Source organism: Gamsiella multidivaricata (genome assembly GCF_025024155.1).
Source record: "Gamsiella multidivaricata strain RSA 2152 chromosome Unknown BC939scaffold_21, whole genome shotgun sequence".
NCBI lineage: Eukaryota > Fungi > Mortierellomycota > Mortierellomycetes > Mortierellales > Mortierellaceae > Gamsiella > Gamsiella multidivaricata.
Window position 1 is genome coordinate 20,085 of NW_026251729.1, and position 17,252 is coordinate 37,336.

At 49.2% G+C, this 17,252-nt stretch overlaps 9 protein-coding genes across 9 annotated transcripts; 2 read left to right on the forward strand and 7 right to left on the reverse strand.

Moving 5' to 3' along the window:
• Positions 1-50: 50 nt before the first annotated feature.
• Positions 51-725, reverse strand: BC939DRAFT_475693 (uncharacterized protein; the record flags this gene model as incomplete). Its single annotated transcript, XM_051558524.1, has 1 exon — positions 51-725. One exon carries the CDS (start codon positions 723-725, stop codon positions 51-53), a length of 675 nt encoding a protein of 224 aa, XP_051413756.1.
• Positions 726-2,793: 2,068 nt separating this feature from the next.
• Positions 2,794-3,332, forward strand: BC939DRAFT_446522 (uncharacterized protein). The gene has a single exon (XM_051554971.1). The coding sequence runs from the start codon at positions 3,016-3,018 to the stop codon at positions 3,238-3,240; it is 225 nt and encodes a 74-aa protein (XP_051413757.1). The 5' UTR covers positions 2,794-3,015; the 3' UTR covers positions 3,241-3,332.
• A 922-nt stretch (positions 3,333-4,254) lies between these two features.
• Positions 4,255-5,321, reverse strand: BC939DRAFT_475695 (uncharacterized protein; the record flags this gene model as incomplete). The annotated part of the gene is made up of 3 exons (XM_051558525.1): positions 4,255-4,517; positions 4,645-5,008; positions 5,121-5,321. 3 exons carry the CDS (start codon positions 5,319-5,321, stop codon positions 4,255-4,257), a joined length of 828 nt encoding a protein of 275 aa, XP_051413758.1.
• Positions 5,322-6,794: 1,473 nt separating this feature from the next.
• BC939DRAFT_111125 (uncharacterized protein) lies at positions 6,795-7,409 on the reverse strand. Its single transcript, XM_051549919.1, has one exon. It carries the CDS (start codon positions 7,288-7,290, stop codon positions 6,904-6,906), a length of 387 nt encoding a protein of 128 aa, XP_051413759.1. The 5' UTR covers positions 7,291-7,409; the 3' UTR covers positions 6,795-6,903.
• Positions 7,410-7,634: 225 nt separating this feature from the next.
• BC939DRAFT_446526 (uncharacterized protein) lies at positions 7,635-8,025 on the forward strand (the record flags this gene model as incomplete). Its single annotated transcript, XM_051554972.1, has 1 exon — positions 7,635-8,025. A coding segment is annotated over one exon (225 nt), but the record flags the coding sequence as incomplete, so codon positions are not given.
• Positions 8,022-8,383, reverse strand: BC939DRAFT_446527 (uncharacterized protein). The gene has a single exon (XM_051554973.1). The coding sequence runs from the start codon at positions 8,370-8,372 to the stop codon at positions 8,139-8,141; it is 234 nt and encodes a 77-aa protein (XP_051413761.1). The 5' UTR covers positions 8,373-8,383; the 3' UTR covers positions 8,022-8,138.
• Positions 8,384-8,486: 103 nt separating this feature from the next.
• Positions 8,487-10,322, reverse strand: BC939DRAFT_395412 (CoA-transferase family III domain-containing protein; the record flags this gene model as incomplete). The annotated part of the gene is made up of 5 exons (XM_051552224.1): positions 8,487-9,172; positions 9,262-9,390; positions 9,537-9,841; positions 9,990-10,026; positions 10,223-10,322. The coding sequence occupies 5 exons, from the start codon at positions 10,320-10,322 to the stop codon at positions 8,487-8,489; spliced, it is 1,257 nt and encodes a 418-aa protein (XP_051413762.1).
• A 1,055-nt stretch (positions 10,323-11,377) lies between these two features.
• On the reverse strand, positions 11,378-15,482 carry BC939DRAFT_446531 (Spc98 family-domain-containing protein). The gene is made up of 11 exons (XM_051554974.1): positions 15,226-15,482; positions 15,039-15,100; positions 14,840-14,910; positions 14,323-14,712; positions 14,121-14,246; positions 13,842-14,031; positions 13,460-13,737; positions 13,247-13,334; positions 12,906-13,089; positions 12,475-12,815; positions 11,378-12,066 (listed from the first exon to the last, which is right to left on the reverse strand). The coding sequence occupies exons 1-11, from the start codon at positions 15,417-15,419 to the stop codon at positions 11,432-11,434; spliced, it is 2,559 nt and encodes an 852-aa protein (XP_051413763.1). The 5' UTR covers positions 15,420-15,482; the 3' UTR covers positions 11,378-11,431.
• An 850-nt stretch (positions 15,483-16,332) lies between these two features.
• BC939DRAFT_380814 (Homeodomain-like protein) lies at positions 16,333-16,521 on the reverse strand (the record flags this gene model as incomplete). Its single annotated transcript, XM_051551746.1, has 1 exon — positions 16,333-16,521. A coding segment is annotated over one exon (189 nt), but the record flags the coding sequence as incomplete, so codon positions are not given.
• Positions 16,522-17,252: the final 731 nt, after the last annotated feature.

Sequence of the window (17,252 nt, forward strand, 5' to 3'; positions counted from 1 at the left end):
AGAAAGAAATAACCCAGAAAAGAAAGAGAGGAAGGAATAGAAAAGACAATCTAGGCAGTGGTAACCCAAAAAAGATCGTCCTGTCGCTTGGCCAGGGAACCAGACCGCTTCAGGCTTTTATAGTCACGGGTCCAACTCTGGAGGAGCTCACGACGCTTCTGCAGCAGAGCATCCAACTGTGAGCAGAACAAGGTCCGCTTCTCGACCAACTCCTCCTTTGATGGCGATACGGGCGAGGGCGAGGGCGAGGGCGAGGGCGAGGATTCGAGCTGGTTCAGCTGCTGTGTGATGGTGGCGAGTTGTTCCTCAATCGACTTTTTCTCCTTGTCCAGGACATCCAGGTCTGTATCGATTCTCCGGCCGCTCACGGGGGACATGAGAGGAGACATGAGAGGGGCCCCGGTACTGGGGGTTGTGGGCACGGACTTGAGGGGGGACGATGGTCCGTCAACCTCGGGATCAGAGCTCGAGGACTCTCCGTGGTGCTGGAGGACGGTGGGATCGACGATGACATTGATCGCTTGACGTTCCTTGAGCTTGTTCTTGTTGGCGAGGTAAGCCTTGAGGGTATTGCTTCTGCGAAGCCCTCCTGATCCGGATTTAGTGGATGCAGCTGTGGTGGTACTGTCGGTGGTGCTGTCGGTGTTGGCAGTGGGGGCGCTGGAGGAGTCCATTGTTAGTTCGTAGGAGGGGCTTGTAGTATGAGAGAGGACGTTCATGGCCATGGCTTGTCTGTGTTGACTGGGTTGACTGGCTGATTGGTTTGGGCAGAGAGGGCGAGAGCGAGGGTGGAGAAGAAGAAAGGAAAGAAGAAAGAGAGGGAAAACACGAGCCAATGAATTTTATAGAGACACGGCTAAAACGGTCCTAGGCGCAAAGAGGTCGTGTGCACGTTTCCTTTTTCGTGAGAACTGCAGGAGGAGTGAGAATAAGAAAGGAAGCACAAAGAGCGCGAGAGCAGAGCAATGCAGAACAGAGCGATGATAACGAGCCGAAGGAAAAGATAATAAATAGGAAATAAGGAATAAGAATAAAAGAATAAAATACAGAAACTGAGCAAACAGGGGGGGAGGGATACGAAGGAAGGAAGGCGCACTGGAGGGCAGAAAGACGAGGGAAAGCGGCCACAGCACATCACATCACATCCCAATCCCACCGTATCGTCTCCCTCCCCCCCTTCCCCCCTCTTCCCTCCCCTTTTCCTTCTGGCATGCCATGGCCGCCTGACCAAGACAGTGGAGACCAGCGGGGAGGGAGCGCATTCAGGCCAGAAAAGATGTAGCGGAATGCTCTTACCTTCTTTACTCGCTTTCACTTTTGCGCCCATGTGGGCTGTCGATTGGCCCACAGTGAAACTTATTTCCCCCGCATCTGTCCATTTTAACCTACTTCTGCAAGGGGCGCCAATGGGCGCTCGGGGCTGGCACACGACCACAGGCACCACAGGCACCACAGGCACCACCAACACTGCGAACCCAAATCCTGAATGCATGCATGCATGCTGGAGCAGCCGGCATGACTGCCCTTTCTTTTTTATAGCCTGCTCTCATCAAAGCTGTACATGCTAACCACTGCAGGCAGGGCAGGCGAAGTCTTTGACGAGTAAAGCGAGCGAGCTCAGCAAACACACGCATATCTTTTTCTGTCCCATTGCATGACATCCTTTCTTTAGCACAAAGTTCAGTCTTTTTTTTTTTTTTTTTTTTTTTTTTTTGGGCTTACTCCTTTGCACTAAGATCGCTTTTTTCTAGTGTCAGCAGACTGATAAGGAAATATAAGACAAGACCGCATCCAGCCTTGACCATGTCCTGGACCGATGGATTCATTTTCGGCAACCTGAAAGAGAACGGAGAGGAGAAGAGAGGAGGAGGAGGGGGGGAAAGGAGGAGGTTCTCTTTTGTGGCAACTCTTCAAACGATTCATACATGGAAATAGTGCAGCCCATGTTAGATCGTGCAATCAAGCGTGTACTGCCTACACTGTACCGAGAGTTGCGCCAGTCCTTTTTACATGTACGCAGTCTACGTACCCTGGATACGATTTTTCGCAAATGCACATAAATGCAAGAATGTCCAGGACATATACCGCTTAGGAAAGAAAAAAAGCTGAAGAGTGCGCACGATCCAGAAGTACATGAACATGTACGACCCAATCCAATAGCATGGGCTGCATTTCGTAGTAAAATGAGGTATCTTTGCCGACGTTATGTAACAGCTTTACCGCGTAGTCCAGCTGGTACTCAGTTAAATTGCCATTTACTGTGGGTCATCAAGAGGCGGCGTGAAACGCATGGACAATTCCTTGCGCCCAAGTCCATCCCCCCACTCCTCGACCCTGTCTATGTGATGCAGGGCATTTCGGTCTCACGGGATCCATTCTGTTTGGAGGGAAAATATAATTTTATTGGGTTAGATTGGTCGCATATATTTTATGTATCTTCAGTCTACGGGCATATATGAGGAGATAATTGCAATTCCCGAAATTGCGATCCATAACACCACACAGATGAGTAGAAACAGCGGCAAAAGGCTGACTTTTTGCTTAGTCTTCCCTAGCTTGCTAGTCTAGCCTCGGTCTAGAGGATACGCTCCCCTCCCTGACCTTGGTAATCAGCCGCAGTGGGTGGAGTATTGCAATACGACGCTAATTGTTTACCAAGGAACAGAATGCCAGCCCAGCATGCCTTCCTTTTCATCCCCCGCTAACGCTGACTTAGACGCGTTCGATCTAGCAGCAACCAGGTTGAAAAGTGCCAAGAATCTCGGAAACCGTATAAATATCCCTTCTACCATGCTCTCCCACCAACAATATCAACAACAACAACCGTGGCATCCCAAACCACCTCCTCTCCCCTTCAGACTCTTCTCTACAACATGCAGTTCAAGCGCTCTATCACCTCCTTTGCTCTGGGCCTCATCGCCTTGATCGCCCTGGCTTCCGTCACCCAGGCTCACGTCGGCCTCCAGCGCCCCTGCGTCCGTGGAAGCACTCTCGCCGGCTGCCCTGCTGCCTCAAATGGCCAATACATGGACTATGACCTCAACTCCCCGATCGGAGTCCACGACAGCCAGAACGCACCCCTGTGCAAGCAGACCATCGCATCTGCCACCCGCACCACCGTCCAGGCTGGTAAGAACCTCAAGACCGAGTACTCTATCGGCGCTGCCCACGGAGGTGGACACTGTCAGTGGGCTCTGTCGTACGACAACGGCAAGACCTGGGTTGTGCTCAAGACCCTGATCCGCAGCTGTCTCCAGAACGTCAACGGACCCTACTCTGTCAACGTCCCAATCCCTAAGAACGCACCCAACGGCAAGGCCACCTTCATGTGGCTCTGGAACAACGCCATCGGTAACCGTGAGCTGTACTCCAACTGCGCGGACATCACGATCAAGGGCGGTGTCAACGGCGGAAGCTTGAAGGGTGTTGCTCCCTTGATTGCCAACTATGGTGCATCGAGCCTTTTGATCCCCGAGTTCGGAGGGGCTGGACAGAACGACATGGCCTCGGCGTTCAAGAAGCGCAAGGCCATTACCGTCACCGGACCCAAGAAGTAAAAAAAAAAAAAAAAAAGTCTTTCTGATACCCCCTATCCACTTACAACAGCACCAAAAAAAAAAAAGGAACAAAAAAACTACTCCACTTTCCCCCTCATGTAAAAAGAATAGGAAAAGCATATTTCTAGCGCAGACGCTTTCCACTCAATAAAATCTGCATAGGCTGCTATGGTCAGCATACATTACGTTTTATTTTGCTTTATTTTTTTTTTTCCCTCCATTTTCTAAGAGTTCTTTGCTTATATGAAGATATGAAGATATGCTATTGGACCATAAAAAATTCAGTAACATGAAACCAAAAATGTTCATGATCTTTGTTACTTTCTCATAATCCTTAGTCGATTATGCAAATGCATCCCCCCCCCCCTCCTTCCCTCCACATTATCTCCTCCTCTGCTAAAACGACGAAACGAAACGAACGAGTCTACCCATGGCCATGCGTTTCAAGGTGAATCTGTGGTGTATCAGAAAAATAATTTATTGGTTTTTTAGACCCTACCCCCTGTCTTTTGTTGCTTACACGCTTGTGGGGGGGGGGAAATGAAATAACAAAGACTATGAAAGATAAACTAGTTGAACCAGCAACTCTTTTTTTTTTTTTTTTTTTTTTTTTTTCTCTAACCTTATCAAGAGGGAAGGAGAAAGTCGGATAAATAAATTCAAAGCAACGGATTTTTTTTTTCCACCTTCCCCCTGTTTAGATGCACCAAGTGGGCTTAATGACCTCGGTCTCGGTCCTGGTCACGACGCGGGTGGTGGTGGTGAGTGAGCAAGTGGCCCAGGCAGTATTACTGGTGGTGGTGGTGGTGGTAGGGATAGGGATGACCTGGGTAGTCGTGGTAGTAGCCTCGGACGCACCGTTTCCGCTAGGAACGCTGATGGTGATTGGTTTGCGCTTAGCGAACTCTCCGCTGCCATCGTTGCCATGGACAAACTCGGCGATAAATACACTCGAAGGACCTATTTAGTTCCATTGCCAAAAAAAAAAAAAAAAAAAAAAGGAATGCATAGATTTGGTAAGCGTTCTTTTCAGGGTCTAACTAAACACAAACAAAACCCTCAGACGGTGTAAAAATCTGTGCTTTACCATAGTTGGCGATCAGGGGTTCGACACCAGAGATGGATCCACCGTTGGAACCCTTGATTTCAATGTCGGCGCAGCTGGAGTACAGCTCACGGTTACCGACGGCATTGTTCCAGAGCCACATGAAGGTCGCCTTGCCCGAGGGGGCATTGCTAGGGATCTGAACAGGGAGGGTGTAGCTCTGGCCGCCGGTCTGGCCCTTGAAGCACTCGCCGAGCAAGGTCTTGATGACGACATAGGTCTTGCCGTTGTCGTAGGACAGAGCCCATTGGCAGTGTCCGCCTCCGTGGGCAGCGCCGATGGAGTAGCCGGTGTTGATCGTCTCACCAGCCTTGTAGACGGTACGCTGGGTGTAGGGGACGGTGTGCTGGAAGACAGAAGGGATGGGATATATTGATTAGTTATGAGAAATTTTAAAAAAAATCGACGCGTTTTTTTTTTTTATAATCGAATCCGTTGAGAATAAGACAGGCGCTCACCTTGCAGAGGGGGAACTTCTGTGAATCATGGGTGCCGATGGGAGAGTTGGTATCGTAGTCGATCGACTGACCAGGTGGGGGAGCAGGGCATCCAGCCCTGGAATGGTAGCGGCCGCAGGGGTTGCTCATACTAATGTGGGCCTGGACGGTCATGGACAAGCAGGCCAGGATAGCTGCAACGAAGGAGGTTTTCATCAACATTTTTGTTTTAATTCAAAAAGAGAAGGGGAGAGGTAAAGGAAGGAGGGTTGTAGTGTGCGTGGTTTTTTGGGGGGCAGTAGCTTTTGGAGTGAAGAGAGAGAGAAGATCCGGAGACTGATGATGAGAGATATGAAAAGAACGACAAGGACATCGTTGTATTTATACGCGATCGCTGTAGAGAAACGTTTGTCCGAAGCGATCATGGTTGTTGTTATTGTTGCTGTAGTTATTTTCTGAGGTATGCAAGCATGGTGAGAACAGGGAGCAGACGACTAATTGAGATAGGGTTGTAGGCTGCAATCAAGCCCTTGGGAAATGACAGCATCAAATGATATGAAAGAGAAACTTGGCTTTGGGCATGTTAATCAAGATCGATATTATCAAATGTACTGACCAGATTGCCTAGACGGACCATTCCAGTAAACTACCATGTCTCCATCGACCCTGCAGCATGTATATGTTCAGTTTGGCGAAACAGCTAGCCTGTAATTCAAAAAAGAAAATATCGGTGGGAGGGAAATGTTTGCCGATGGTACGTTACAAAGAATGGGGCCATCGGCGATAACAGTAAAAAAACTACACCAACAATAAAGAACTCCCCGAGTGAACCAGTCAAGGAGGACACGCGTTTTTTTTTTTTTTTTGTGGGACGACCCTGGTCACCACTTCCTGCAAAGGACTATCGATCTGCGCGTGTCGGCGTACTGCAGGCGTCCGCATGACATGAACATGTTACGCTGCTGCAGGCATGTTACCCTCTGTTGTCCGTGTGCTACTTTGTCCTTTGTGCCATCCCCACCCACGGAGGACGAATCAGCAGCTTCTGATTAAAGAAGAAGAGGACAGGGCGATAGTCGGTAACTTTCGTCATCTATCTACTTGCGCTATCTGCCTAGAATGTTCCTTGGGGACAATCGATAACTATGTGAGCCATCAGCATAATCAGGGTTTGATCTCACAAATGTATGAAAACGTGGTATAGTCTGCCAATGCGGGATAAATGTTTCTATCGTCTTGACCGAGGGCAAAGGGCAGAGGGCAAAGGGCAATTACCGAGGAAATAATTGGGGTCATTAGAGGAGTTTAAAAAAAGTCCCTCTCCACGCCTTTGGGTCACCAAGGCCTGCGGCGATCTGATTTCTTAGCGCCCGCGTAGACTTGCAGCAGCGGGCAAAGTCGTTACATATTACATATGCCCAGGTGTGTGACATAACGTTGGCTGAAATTGCAATCAAACCCTAAACCGCGTAGTGGCCCTCTGAAACAGAGCAGAAATCTTTCCCGCCGAAAAAGCCTCGGGGAAAACAGTGATGCATCCATGTTCCTGTGCATGTAGACTCCTATACCATGCACGGCATACAGCATTTCCCATCGGTTTGACCTAATAGGCTAAGGCGGGGCTGTATCCAAAGTACTGCACATCACGATCCCCCCCCCTCCTCACCCGCCCCAGAGGATTTTCGACGAGCCCCCTCTGCTGTTGCATTATTATGGTTCATAGAAGGTTATTACTTGTGCGAAACATGGTTTCTAGATCTGGAATGGACTGATAATTAGGGTGTGGATTCGTCAGGAACATGTCTCAGATAATGAAACAAACGTTGCTGGGACCTGAATGCACGGCCTCCATCGGGTACCTGGCAACAATGCCTCCACCTGCGTCCCGGGTATCGGTTGGAGGGGAGGGGGGGAAGTTCCTGCGCCTCCAACGAGATATGCCAGGGATGTTCTCTTCGATCGTATAATTTACCTGGGAACTAGGCCGGTACAGAACGAGGAAGTACCTCCCGGATAATTGAACACAAAGAAAAAAATAATTAATGAAATAAGCCATTAATGGCAATAAAGTCTGCCGACAATGAGCAACACAACCGAACAAAGAGCGAGTACTCGATTGACGATACCCAGAGCCTGAGAGAGAGAGAGAGAGAGAGAGAGAGAAAGAGCGAAAAAGGAAGATGGTGCTCATTCCGGGGCAGCAGGACCAAAGGAGCGGGTAAATAAAAAGTAAATGAGGAAGAGAGAGAGAGCGCGGCCTCAACGTCTATAAAACCTTAAGGCTCCTCAGGATATATAACCCACCGTACCTCTCCCCCTCCTTGTCTTTTTTTTTGCTTCATTATCCTCCTTCACACCAATCCACTCCACTCCACTTCACCTCCCTTCACTGACCGGTTATTGCAACCACTCCATCTCTTCTTAACGACTCTCTTCCCCCCCTTATACCCCCTCCCACATTCCAAACATGCTCTTCAAGACCTCCATCCTCGCCGTGGTTGCCGCCTGCTTGACCATCCTCTCCGTCGCCCCCTCCACCGAGGCCCACGTCGGCCTCTTGCGCCCCTGCGCCCGTGGAAGCCCTCGCGCTGGCTGCCCTGCTGCCTCAAAAGGCCAGCACATTGACTATGACCTCAACTCCCCGATCGGAGTCCACACTAGCAAGAACGCACCCCTGTGCAAGCAAACCGTCGCATCTGCCACCCGCACCACCGTCCAGGCTGGTAAGAACATCAAGACCGAGTACTCTATCGGCGCTGCCCACGGAGGTGGACACTGTCAGTGGGCTCTGTCGTACGACAACGGCAAGACCTGGGTTGTGCTCAAGACCCTGATCCGCAGCTGTCTCCAGAACGTCAGCGGATCCTACTCTGTCAACGTCCCAATCCCTAAGAACGCACCCAACGGCAAGGCCACCTTCATGTGGCTCTGGAACAACGCCATCGGTAACCGTGAGCTGTACTCCAACTGCGCGGACATCACGATCAAGGGCGGTGTCAACGGCGGAAGCTTGAAGGGTGTTGCTCCCTTGATTGCCAACTATGGTGCATCGAGCCTTTTGATCCCCGAGTTCGGAGGGGCTGGACAGAACGACATGGCCTCGGCGTTCAAGAAGCGCAAGGCCGTCACCGTCACCGGGCCCAAGAAGTAAAAATTACCGAGCAATGGCCAAATTTTTTTTTTCTTCGTGTACACTAGTCTTTCTTTTGAAAAAAACGCAATAATAATAAAAAAAAAAATCCCCCAAAGAGGGCGGTCGCTGCTGGCCAGCATTACCCTTCAACTCCACTACAAAGAATCTTGATGAAGTAAGGGGCAAATTTATTGGGTGTGCTGAAAAATGCGGCTGTGCTTAGACTATGTGGCGGAATGTCTCGAACGTTGCTCTCAAATAGCCTTTGCCTCCTTCAGGCCCTGGATCCTACCCTCATCATATCCCAACACGGCCCTCAACACCTCGTCCGTATGCTGTCCGAGCAGCGGTGGAGGGCCCCTGATACTGGCCTTCGTATCCGAGTACTTCACAGGCGGGCCCGTCAACTTGATTTTCCCCGCTGTAGGGTGGTCAATCTCCTGGACCATGTCTCTAGCCAGCACTTGCGGGTGCTTAAATGTCTGCCCAATGTTGTTGATCGGCGCGAACGGCACGCCTTTGCCCTCCAGAGCCCTGATCCAAAACGCGTTGTTCTCAGACCTGAGTCGGTTCGTCAGGATCCTGATCAGCTCATCTCGGTTTGCGACGCGGTCGCGGTTGGTCTTGTAAAGAGGATTGTGGGCCAGGGAGTCGAGCTGCATCACCTTACACAGGGTACTGAATTGTCCATCGTTGCCGGCACCGATCATGATGTGTGAATCTCGGGTCTGGATCACCTGGTATGGAACAATCGATGGGTGAGCTGTGCCCATACGCTTGGCCTCCTGACCGGCAATCAGGTATGAACTTCCGATATTGGCTAGAGTCGCGACTTGGGACTCGAGGAGAGAACAGTCCACGTGCTGTCCGCGGCCTGTTCGGTTCCGGGCAAACAGAGCGGCTAAGATACCCGCATGGGCGTAAAGTCCCGTTGTGAGATCTACATTGATGTATGAAAAAAGTGTTAAATGGTAACGCAGCAAAGGAGGGGGTGCTCGTCAATGCTGTATATTCAAGTGCATTGTGTACCAGTAACCGCTACTCCGACTTTGACTGGAGGGCCATGCTCTTCACCAGTGATGTACATCAGTCCGGCTTCGGCCTCGATCATGACATCGTATCCAGGCCTGCCAGCATATGGTCCTGTCTGTCCATATCCTGCGTCATGCGAAAACACGGATGTAGTTTGGATCAACAACAAAGAATGTATATTTTCGTTCGTGTGAGGTCCAAGTGAGATAGAGCGCATAAGAAAAAAAGAAAGAAAAAAAGAAAGAAAAAAAAAAGGGAGCAGACACAATTACCTGTGATGGATGCATAAACAAGTCTAGGGTTGATAGCCCTCAAGGCTTTGTACCCAAGTCCCATCTTCGCCAGTTTACCGGGGATGTAATTCTCGACAAAGACATCGACCTCCTTCACCAGTTCGTGAATCAGTCTCTTACCGGCCTCGGACCGGATATTGACCGTGATCGATTTTTTGTTCCGGTTCACGCTCAGGAAATAGGCACTTTCGGTCGTGGAGCCATCCAAATTCGTCGCAAAGGGTGGACCCCACGCACGGGTGTCGTCCCCACCCTTGGGGTTCTCGACCTTGATGACCTCTGCACTGGTTTTTTTTTTTTTTTTTTTTTTTTTTTTTTCGGAAAACAGTTAAAAGATGTAAACCTTTTTTATATTCTTCTCTCTTTTATATCATACAAAAAGAAGCAAAAAAAAAAAAAAAAAAAAAAAAAGCACCAGACTGGCAACCTTACCCGAGATCGCCCAGTAGTTGTGTGCTATAAGGTCCAGCTAGAGAAGATCCATAAAAGACAAAGGCAAAACAACATGTCATTGTGTGAATAATCGTGTTGAACCCGGCTGCATAGGGGCGACCCCTGAAATTTTTTTTTTTTACGAACAAGCACAACCCTAGGTCGTAAGTCCTCTAGTCCTAGTCCTAGTCAAACAGCAAAGAGAGCCAAAAAAAATAATTTTTTTCTCCTACCAAGGACGCGTGTCAGATCAAGAACACGGATTCCATGTAACGGGCCTGGCTCCGGTTCATCACCCCCACCATCGAGCTCTTTGTCCAAGGACTCGATCATCTTTCCGCTCTCGCGTTTCAGATCCCTCGCCTGCGTGTGAGCAGAGAACGCGCGTGTAAAGACGACGGCAGCGGCGGCCGATGGGGTGTCTGATCTAGGACAGAGCGACGACGCACGGCGACCTGTATGTCTGAGAGTACCCCAAGCCATAGCCCGTACTGTTCGAGAGACCAAAGACCGTCTAGCGAGTCCTGAAGCGGTACCTTGGGCCAGGCCCGAAAAACGACGCGACTGATTCATAACCTCTGTGTTTTTGAATGAGTCAAAAAAAAAAAAAAGAGTGGAATGGAGTGGAGAGAAAAAGATGCAAAGAGGAATGAGGAATGAGGACAAAGAAAAAAGAGACGCGATGAGAGAGAGAGAGAACTCACGCTGTCTCGTAGGACCCTTTTATAGGCGCCCTTGCCTAGGGGAAGAACAATGGCCTTCGTTCGATTGTTCGTTTCGTTTCGTTTCGTTCGTCTGTATCGCCTACGGAGCCTCAAAAAATAAACCGGCTCGTCCACACAAGTCGCGCGGGCTGCCTGTTGGGCAATCGGGTAATTGACTATGGCTATAACTATGACTATGACTATGACATGCGCAAGAGCAGCGAGCCACTGAGCTGAGTGTATGAGCGTATGTGTGCAAATGGCGACAGTAGTAACGGATACGTATATGCTGTATATGCTGTACATGCTGTATATGCTGTAATAGAAAAGGGCGTGTATCGTGTGGATGCAGGCAGCCTAGAAAGACATTCTCTAGGAAGGTACCGCGGCCTAACAATTCAGTCCCTAGTCCATGTCCCCCCGTTGGAAGATGAATGGGTGCACCGTTTGGCGGGTCTCCATGCCATTGGCTGCATGGTTTCCTATCCTTTTTCTTTACTTTGCTTGCGCCGTTCTCCTAAAATGAGGGAATTTTCTAATGGCCATTCAATTGAAGAATGGTCGGCTAGTCTTCGTGTCCTTGCAGGCGGTACTGTTGCATTCAATCGTCTATTCAATCACCACCATTTTATTACTATCTTACATTCGTATTCATTTTTTTTTTTTTTTTTTTTTTTTTTTTCAACCACGCCCTATCCTTCGCCATGGTCTTGTCCAGCTAATGAGATGCCTGCACCTCTAGCGTAGTGCTGTCGGTTTCCGGACGCCTGCAGTTGCAGCCTTTAAGGATCCCAGGTAGAACTCGTTAAAGTCCAGTCTGAAGCTCAAGAACCGCAGGTCCGAGTCCCCATCCGCAGAGAGCGTGATCAGCAAATCCGAGAGCTCGCGCTTGAACTGCATAGAGTACTCGGTCAAGGACCTTAAAAGCCCAGGGATCAACTCCTCGAACTGCTCGTCCGGGATCCTATCCAGGGTATCATCCTGGTCTGTCAGACCCCACTGTCCATGGCGTGTCCTCCGATCTGCGGTCTGAGCAAGACGTTCTCGACGCTCAACCTCAGCCAAAGCATAATTGTAAAGGTTGTCCTGCGCGACCTTGTAGTCCAGGATCGTCGCCAAAAGCTCGAGCAAGCGCGGCATCATGTTCACGTCGTGTGACGCTGCCAAAAGACCCTTCGAAGTGACATCCCGCAGATATTTGGTGTGAGCCTCGATCAACGAGTCCAGGTCCGTGGCATGGCTCCCAATGGCCTTCAAAAGTTCGTCCCATGAGCATTCAAGGACCTCGAAGAGGATATAGTACTGGAGCTGATACACGAAATGAATCATCTCGCTGCAGACAATCCGGCAATGGTGTAGTTCTGGCACGAGTTCTACGGTTCATCGAGTACGCGGAGGAAACGAACAACGGCGGCATACGATGCATGGGTGCATAGAGTCGGATGGTACCAATAAATGAGCTATCGTTAGCTCCATTTTCTCTGTGACATAGACGATGCCTTACTCCCTTATTCCCCGCTGCTGATCCCTATTGTGATTAACGTTGGATCCCATCTCCGCCTCTTTCTACCGCTCTCGTCATTTTACCAAATTGCTGTACTCTTGGTCCTTTTTTCTCTTTCTCTTCCCAGCAATAGTATAAGAGGTTGCTACATCTGCGTACGGAACGATCAAAAATGGCAAGACTTCGTAGCTCCGAAGTACAAACAGCCATAAAAAAAATGAACCCTGTACCACCATACAACCCCCCTAACCGAACATCAGATAGGGCACATGCTTACCTAGAATAGGTCTGATAGCCCTGGCACTCGTCGTCTGGCGTCTCCATGCAGACGAAAGCGCATATTCGACTCTTTTAACGCGCCACAGGAAATTGAACATCTTGAGGTATTGGTGCATGGCCACGGGTGTTAAAATGGTGTTGATGGGCGAGTCCACATGGTAATCAAGCGAGAATACATCCCATCCACTGTCTCCCGGTGAGATTTCCAGCAGTCGAACGTCCAAACGGCGCAGAACGTCGGGGTCATCATATTGCGCGTTCGAACTCCGTATGGCTGTTTCCAAAGTTCCTGTGAGGTTATGCCGAAACAAAGTGTTTGCAGGCTGCGAGAGATTTGACCTACACGGAAGCACACATGCTAGTTTATCAGTACACATATCTCAATCCAGACTTCACGTAAAGAAGACTTCGTGACGCTCGTATTCTTACCCAAGCGACTCCATAAGATGCTGAATAAAGTCACCTTGGCCGAGAAGAATATATCTCTTAATGGCAGTGAGATGGTCGACCAACTTGAACTTGGTCACTAGTAAGTGAAGAAGGCGCTGACTAGTGCCGATGTAGGCTGCATCTATTGATCCCTCCAACTCAGCGATATCGCCATATTTCAGGGCTATCATGGCGTTAATATGTTAAAGTGAACAGATGTAACGCAGGACGCTGTTAGTCTTGTGTTTTAAAGGCAGCCGGGCTCATCAGACTGCATAGCAAAAGATCCGGGTACATAACATATAGCATATTAGTATCAAAATGCAATAGAAATGACCTACACTTTCCCACGCCATGGTGCTGTAACAACCAGTCCGCATCATCGCACTTGTGTCTCAAGAAATTGAGGGATTTGCCTATGGAAAGAATCTACATTACGCAAAAAAATAATGAGTATTATTCTCGGTACAAAACACTGTGCTGAAGAAGAGACTGTTGCGAAACACCAATTTCCAGAGACAATCCCATTATTCTTCATTGCTCGTTGTGCCTACCTTCTTTGCCAAGGCCATATCGATAAAAGCGGGCAGCATCTCCTCGCGAATAAAGTATTTCCGCTGCCACATGTCCTCCTCCTCGACATCAGGATCATATGCTATAAAAAACTCTGTCCGTGGGTCTTCCAGCTCTCCCTCGTAGATCCAGCGTTGCATCATGACGTAGAACGGTGCGGAGATCCGTTCAAGCATATGATGGATGAACTGCTGGATAAGCGGATCTCCATGCTGGGTATAATCATGGACCATTGAGACCAGAGCACCACCCTGTAAATCTGAGTTGGAAGAAAAGAATGCCCTAAACATTTTAGTAAGCTCGCAAAAAACGCAGGTGAGGTTACTATATAGATGTCATCAAACCACAGAAACAAGAACGTACTTTGACAGCACTCCACCAAGACAGACATGAGTCGCAATCGCTGCAGTGATTCCTGCGTCCAAACGAGAAGTCGCTTCAAAGACAATCCTTTTGATCCATCCGCAACTGAGTCCTTTGTTATGTGAGCCTCCAATACTGCTATGAGTCGAAAATAATCAACCAGCTCGTGTTGAAGTGCGGAACAAAAGCTCTGGTGATACAAGTCGATAGCTTTCTCGTTAGTACTCTATTCGTAAGCTACCGTGAATGTGATACCGTATGCACTCTATCATTAATTACCTGTCCAACAAGTCCGGCAATTCCCTCCTTGAGCGTCTTTTGGATATATGCGTCGATCTTCTTATAAAGCCATCCAAGTTCTGTGAGTCGATTGACAAGGCTTCTTGTAGCATTGGAGATATTGACCTATTGAAGTACCCAGATTAGTGAGAGATTCTCCATGCACCGCAGTTTCCTCAAATGATGCGCCATATTCACTTACAGACGGGTCGATCGCACATGCTCCTGACTCTGCGCCGAATTTAACAATCTTGCCGTCGATTCCTTGAAAGACAAAAATCAAATCACGGAGCAGTGCCGACTCTTCCACCTCTTGCTGACCATTCCTGATCTGATCATTCAAAAGATTGGCATAGGCCGTGGTCCGGGATTGTGAAGGTATATGGGTTGATCCGTGTCCTGAATGTGAAGCCATGGTCGTGTCCGCCTGCTCAGTACCCTTCCGGTCCCGTGTCCGTGCTGTATCCAGATTATGAAGTCCCAAGAAGGAGAGTGGCTGGTTGTTGGAGCGACTGTCGAGTGCTGCAGTCGATGATTGCTCACTGACGGCGAGGAGGAAATACAGAATGGACCACTTTTTCGTCAACACTGACTTTTTTTTTTTTTTTTTTTTTTTTCAATGATCGACAACGGAAAAACAGGTGAGACTCAACCCTCATACAGAGCATGACCGTAGAATCTGCCGAGTTCGACCAAAAACAACAACAACAGATACATACACAAGCTGACAATTTGGTATAGAGGTGAGAGAATCGGATCGCCTTGGCAGAGGTAGGGTCTTCCCGCATAACTATAAAAAAAAATAAAAATGGAATCCCCGAAGCAGATGAACATACAAACATCAGTCGTCCATGTCAAGCATATCGCTTATGAATTCCCTCCTCCCGCTACAGTTATACTGGGAAGCCTGCCACTCACGCTTCTTCTTGATAAGATCCGACATATGGATATCGTCCGAGACAAGCGAAGGAGCCATGCGGCTGCGAAATCATGTAAAAAATGGATACTGTCGCGTTAAAGAGACCTCCCTCCATGTGCAATCATTGATGGATACTACTCCGATCGCCCTTCCAAGTACAATGTGTCTTCATCACCCGCGCCATACCTTCCTAGAATTCGAAGACAGTATTCCTGGGCAGCCTTTATGGTGGCCTCGTAAGCGGCGTCGGCTGCTGCAGTCTGGTCCTGGCTCGGGTCCATGTCCAAATCCATCCGGTCTCCATTTGAATGTCCATCCCGCTGCAACTGTAACCTGACAAGTGCCTGAATAGCCTGTGCGACCTGATCTGAATTGTCCATCCCGTGAAAAAAAAAAAAAAAGTGTCCCCCGGTGGTCAGCTCGTTGCCTCGAATGAAAGGGAGTATTTGCATGAGGAGGAGGAGGCAGGGGGGTATGCGCCCAGAGATAGCCCCTGGGGGTGCCACCAAAATTTCAATGTATGGCAAAGCCACCACGGACGTGTTTCAGTGGTGTGTCCTATTATTGAACGCGTCGCGTTTGAGCGCGTCTTTTGTAAAGAAAGAAAGAAAAAAAAAAAAAAAAGGCCAGACGTGTCTAGGTCCTTTGTTTTTACGTTGAAACTGTATCCTCGTATCCATGGCTGACCCTCGTACTTTCTTCATGAGAGATTCTCCTCTTCATTTTTTTACAGTTCGCATGTCCATTTTATTATTATATTGTGCATTATCTTTTTTGTGTTGTTATTGTTTGTCAGGGCTAAGAACCCTTTATGGTACAAGGGCAGTTGTAGGTCATCAGATATTCGTGTTAGTATATAGGTAAAGAGGCATTAAAAGAAGATTTTGTGGCCGAGCCGTCAACGTCGATGTGCAATTATTGACCCCCTTGTGACAAAAACCGGCGCTTTCGCGAAAAGTAATGCACGCTGCGGCCATCGAGCTGGATCTGGAGTGAGTCCATAACCGCGTCGGAAGGAGTCAGGGGTCCTGAATTACGTCGTTTCTCGCCTGACCGTGAAGTGAGTTCTGTAAGATGTGGTCGTTGTTGTTGTTGTTGTTGTTGTTGTTGTTGTTGTTGTTGATCCTGCTGCTGGTGCTGACGTTGTGAATGAGGGTTCCCTTCGACTTCATCGCTCGATCGCTTGTGCGAGCGCGATGTCTCCTCCTCCGCCTCTGCACCAGAACGGTCCTGTGCCTGGGATGCACGACGGCGTCCCGCGACTGCTGCAACTGCTGCATCCATTGCTTCAGTGCGGGCTTTCACACTTTGCCGCTTGTTCTGAAACCAAATCTGAACCGTACGAGGACACATTTTGGTCTGCTTCGACAGTCGAAGTCGTTCCTCGGTTGAAGGGAAATAGGATCGCTCAAACGCTGCGTTGAGGACAGATAGTTGCTCCGCATTCGCTCTCTTGCGCTTGGCCTTGACACCATCTTCAGCAACAAAGGGATCCTCGTCTTGACCGCGACTACGCTTGCCTGCTTTTGGAGGCGAGGAAGCTGGCGATTCTGCGGGGATATCAAATGGATGGACAGAATGGCTAGATGACAGTCCTTGTCTGGACGTCGTGCTTGATAATTCATGGCTGTTGTCGCTTGGATTTGCAGAGGCGTTCCCTACAGCGGGCGGATAGGCAGAAAACGACGATCGAGTTGACCAATCTCCTGGGGTGCGCCCCTGCTGAAAATTCGCGCTTCGTGACATTCCATAGTCAGATTCTCTTCTGGCAGGTGATGCATAAGACCGGGGATCATTCTGAGAAAACGATCCGCGTGGATGAGACGGAGACTGAGGCTGGGGTTTGTGTGGGACAGCATGCGCATACTGCTGATACCAGCTTGGTGGCTGAATATCTGATCCAGGCGAGTAGGGGCGAGTTTCAGGTCGATGCTGATAGGAAGCTGCTGGGGTACCGGATGATGTGCCTCTGTACTCGTGAGGTGTTTGCTTATAATGCTGGCGATCGGAAGCGTTTCCTCGATAACTGGGTTGGCTGCGATCGTTATCTGCGGTGGAGGAGGGGCGCCTGTCATACGGATGGTAACTGTAGCGCGGAGCTGATTCCCGTGCATGGCGATATCCCTGATCAGCATGCTGCGTCGATGGCCTCCGCGAGTATTCCACCTCAGAGCCGTCGGGTATATCCTGTAGAGGCTGAGCACCGAACGAGG

Excerpts from the sequence above, each read along its gene's own strand:
- BC939DRAFT_446522 (XM_051554971.1), top strand. The coding sequence starts at position 3,016 with ATGGCCAATACATGGACTATGACCTCAACTCCCCGATCGGAGTCCACG.
- BC939DRAFT_111125 (XM_051549919.1), bottom strand. The coding sequence starts at position 7,290 with ATGAGCACCATCTTCCTTTTTCGCTCTTTCTCTCTCTCTCTCTCTCTC.
- BC939DRAFT_446527 (XM_051554973.1), bottom strand. The coding sequence starts at position 8,372 with ATGCTGGCCAGCAGCGACCGCCCTCTTTGGGGGATTTTTTTTTTTATT.
- BC939DRAFT_446531 (XM_051554974.1), bottom strand. The coding sequence starts at position 15,419 with ATGGACAATTCAGATCAGGTCGCACAGGCTATTCAGGCACTTGTCAGG. Across the intron at positions 14,713-14,839 it reads ATACCAAATTGTCAGCTTGT|TCAGTGTTGACGAAAAAGTG; the intron begins GTATGTATCTGT and ends AAAAAAAAAAAG. Across the intron at positions 13,090-13,246 it reads GCACCATGGCGTGGGAAAGT|CCCTGAAATATGGCGATATC; the intron begins GTAGGTCATTTC and ends ACGCCATGATAG.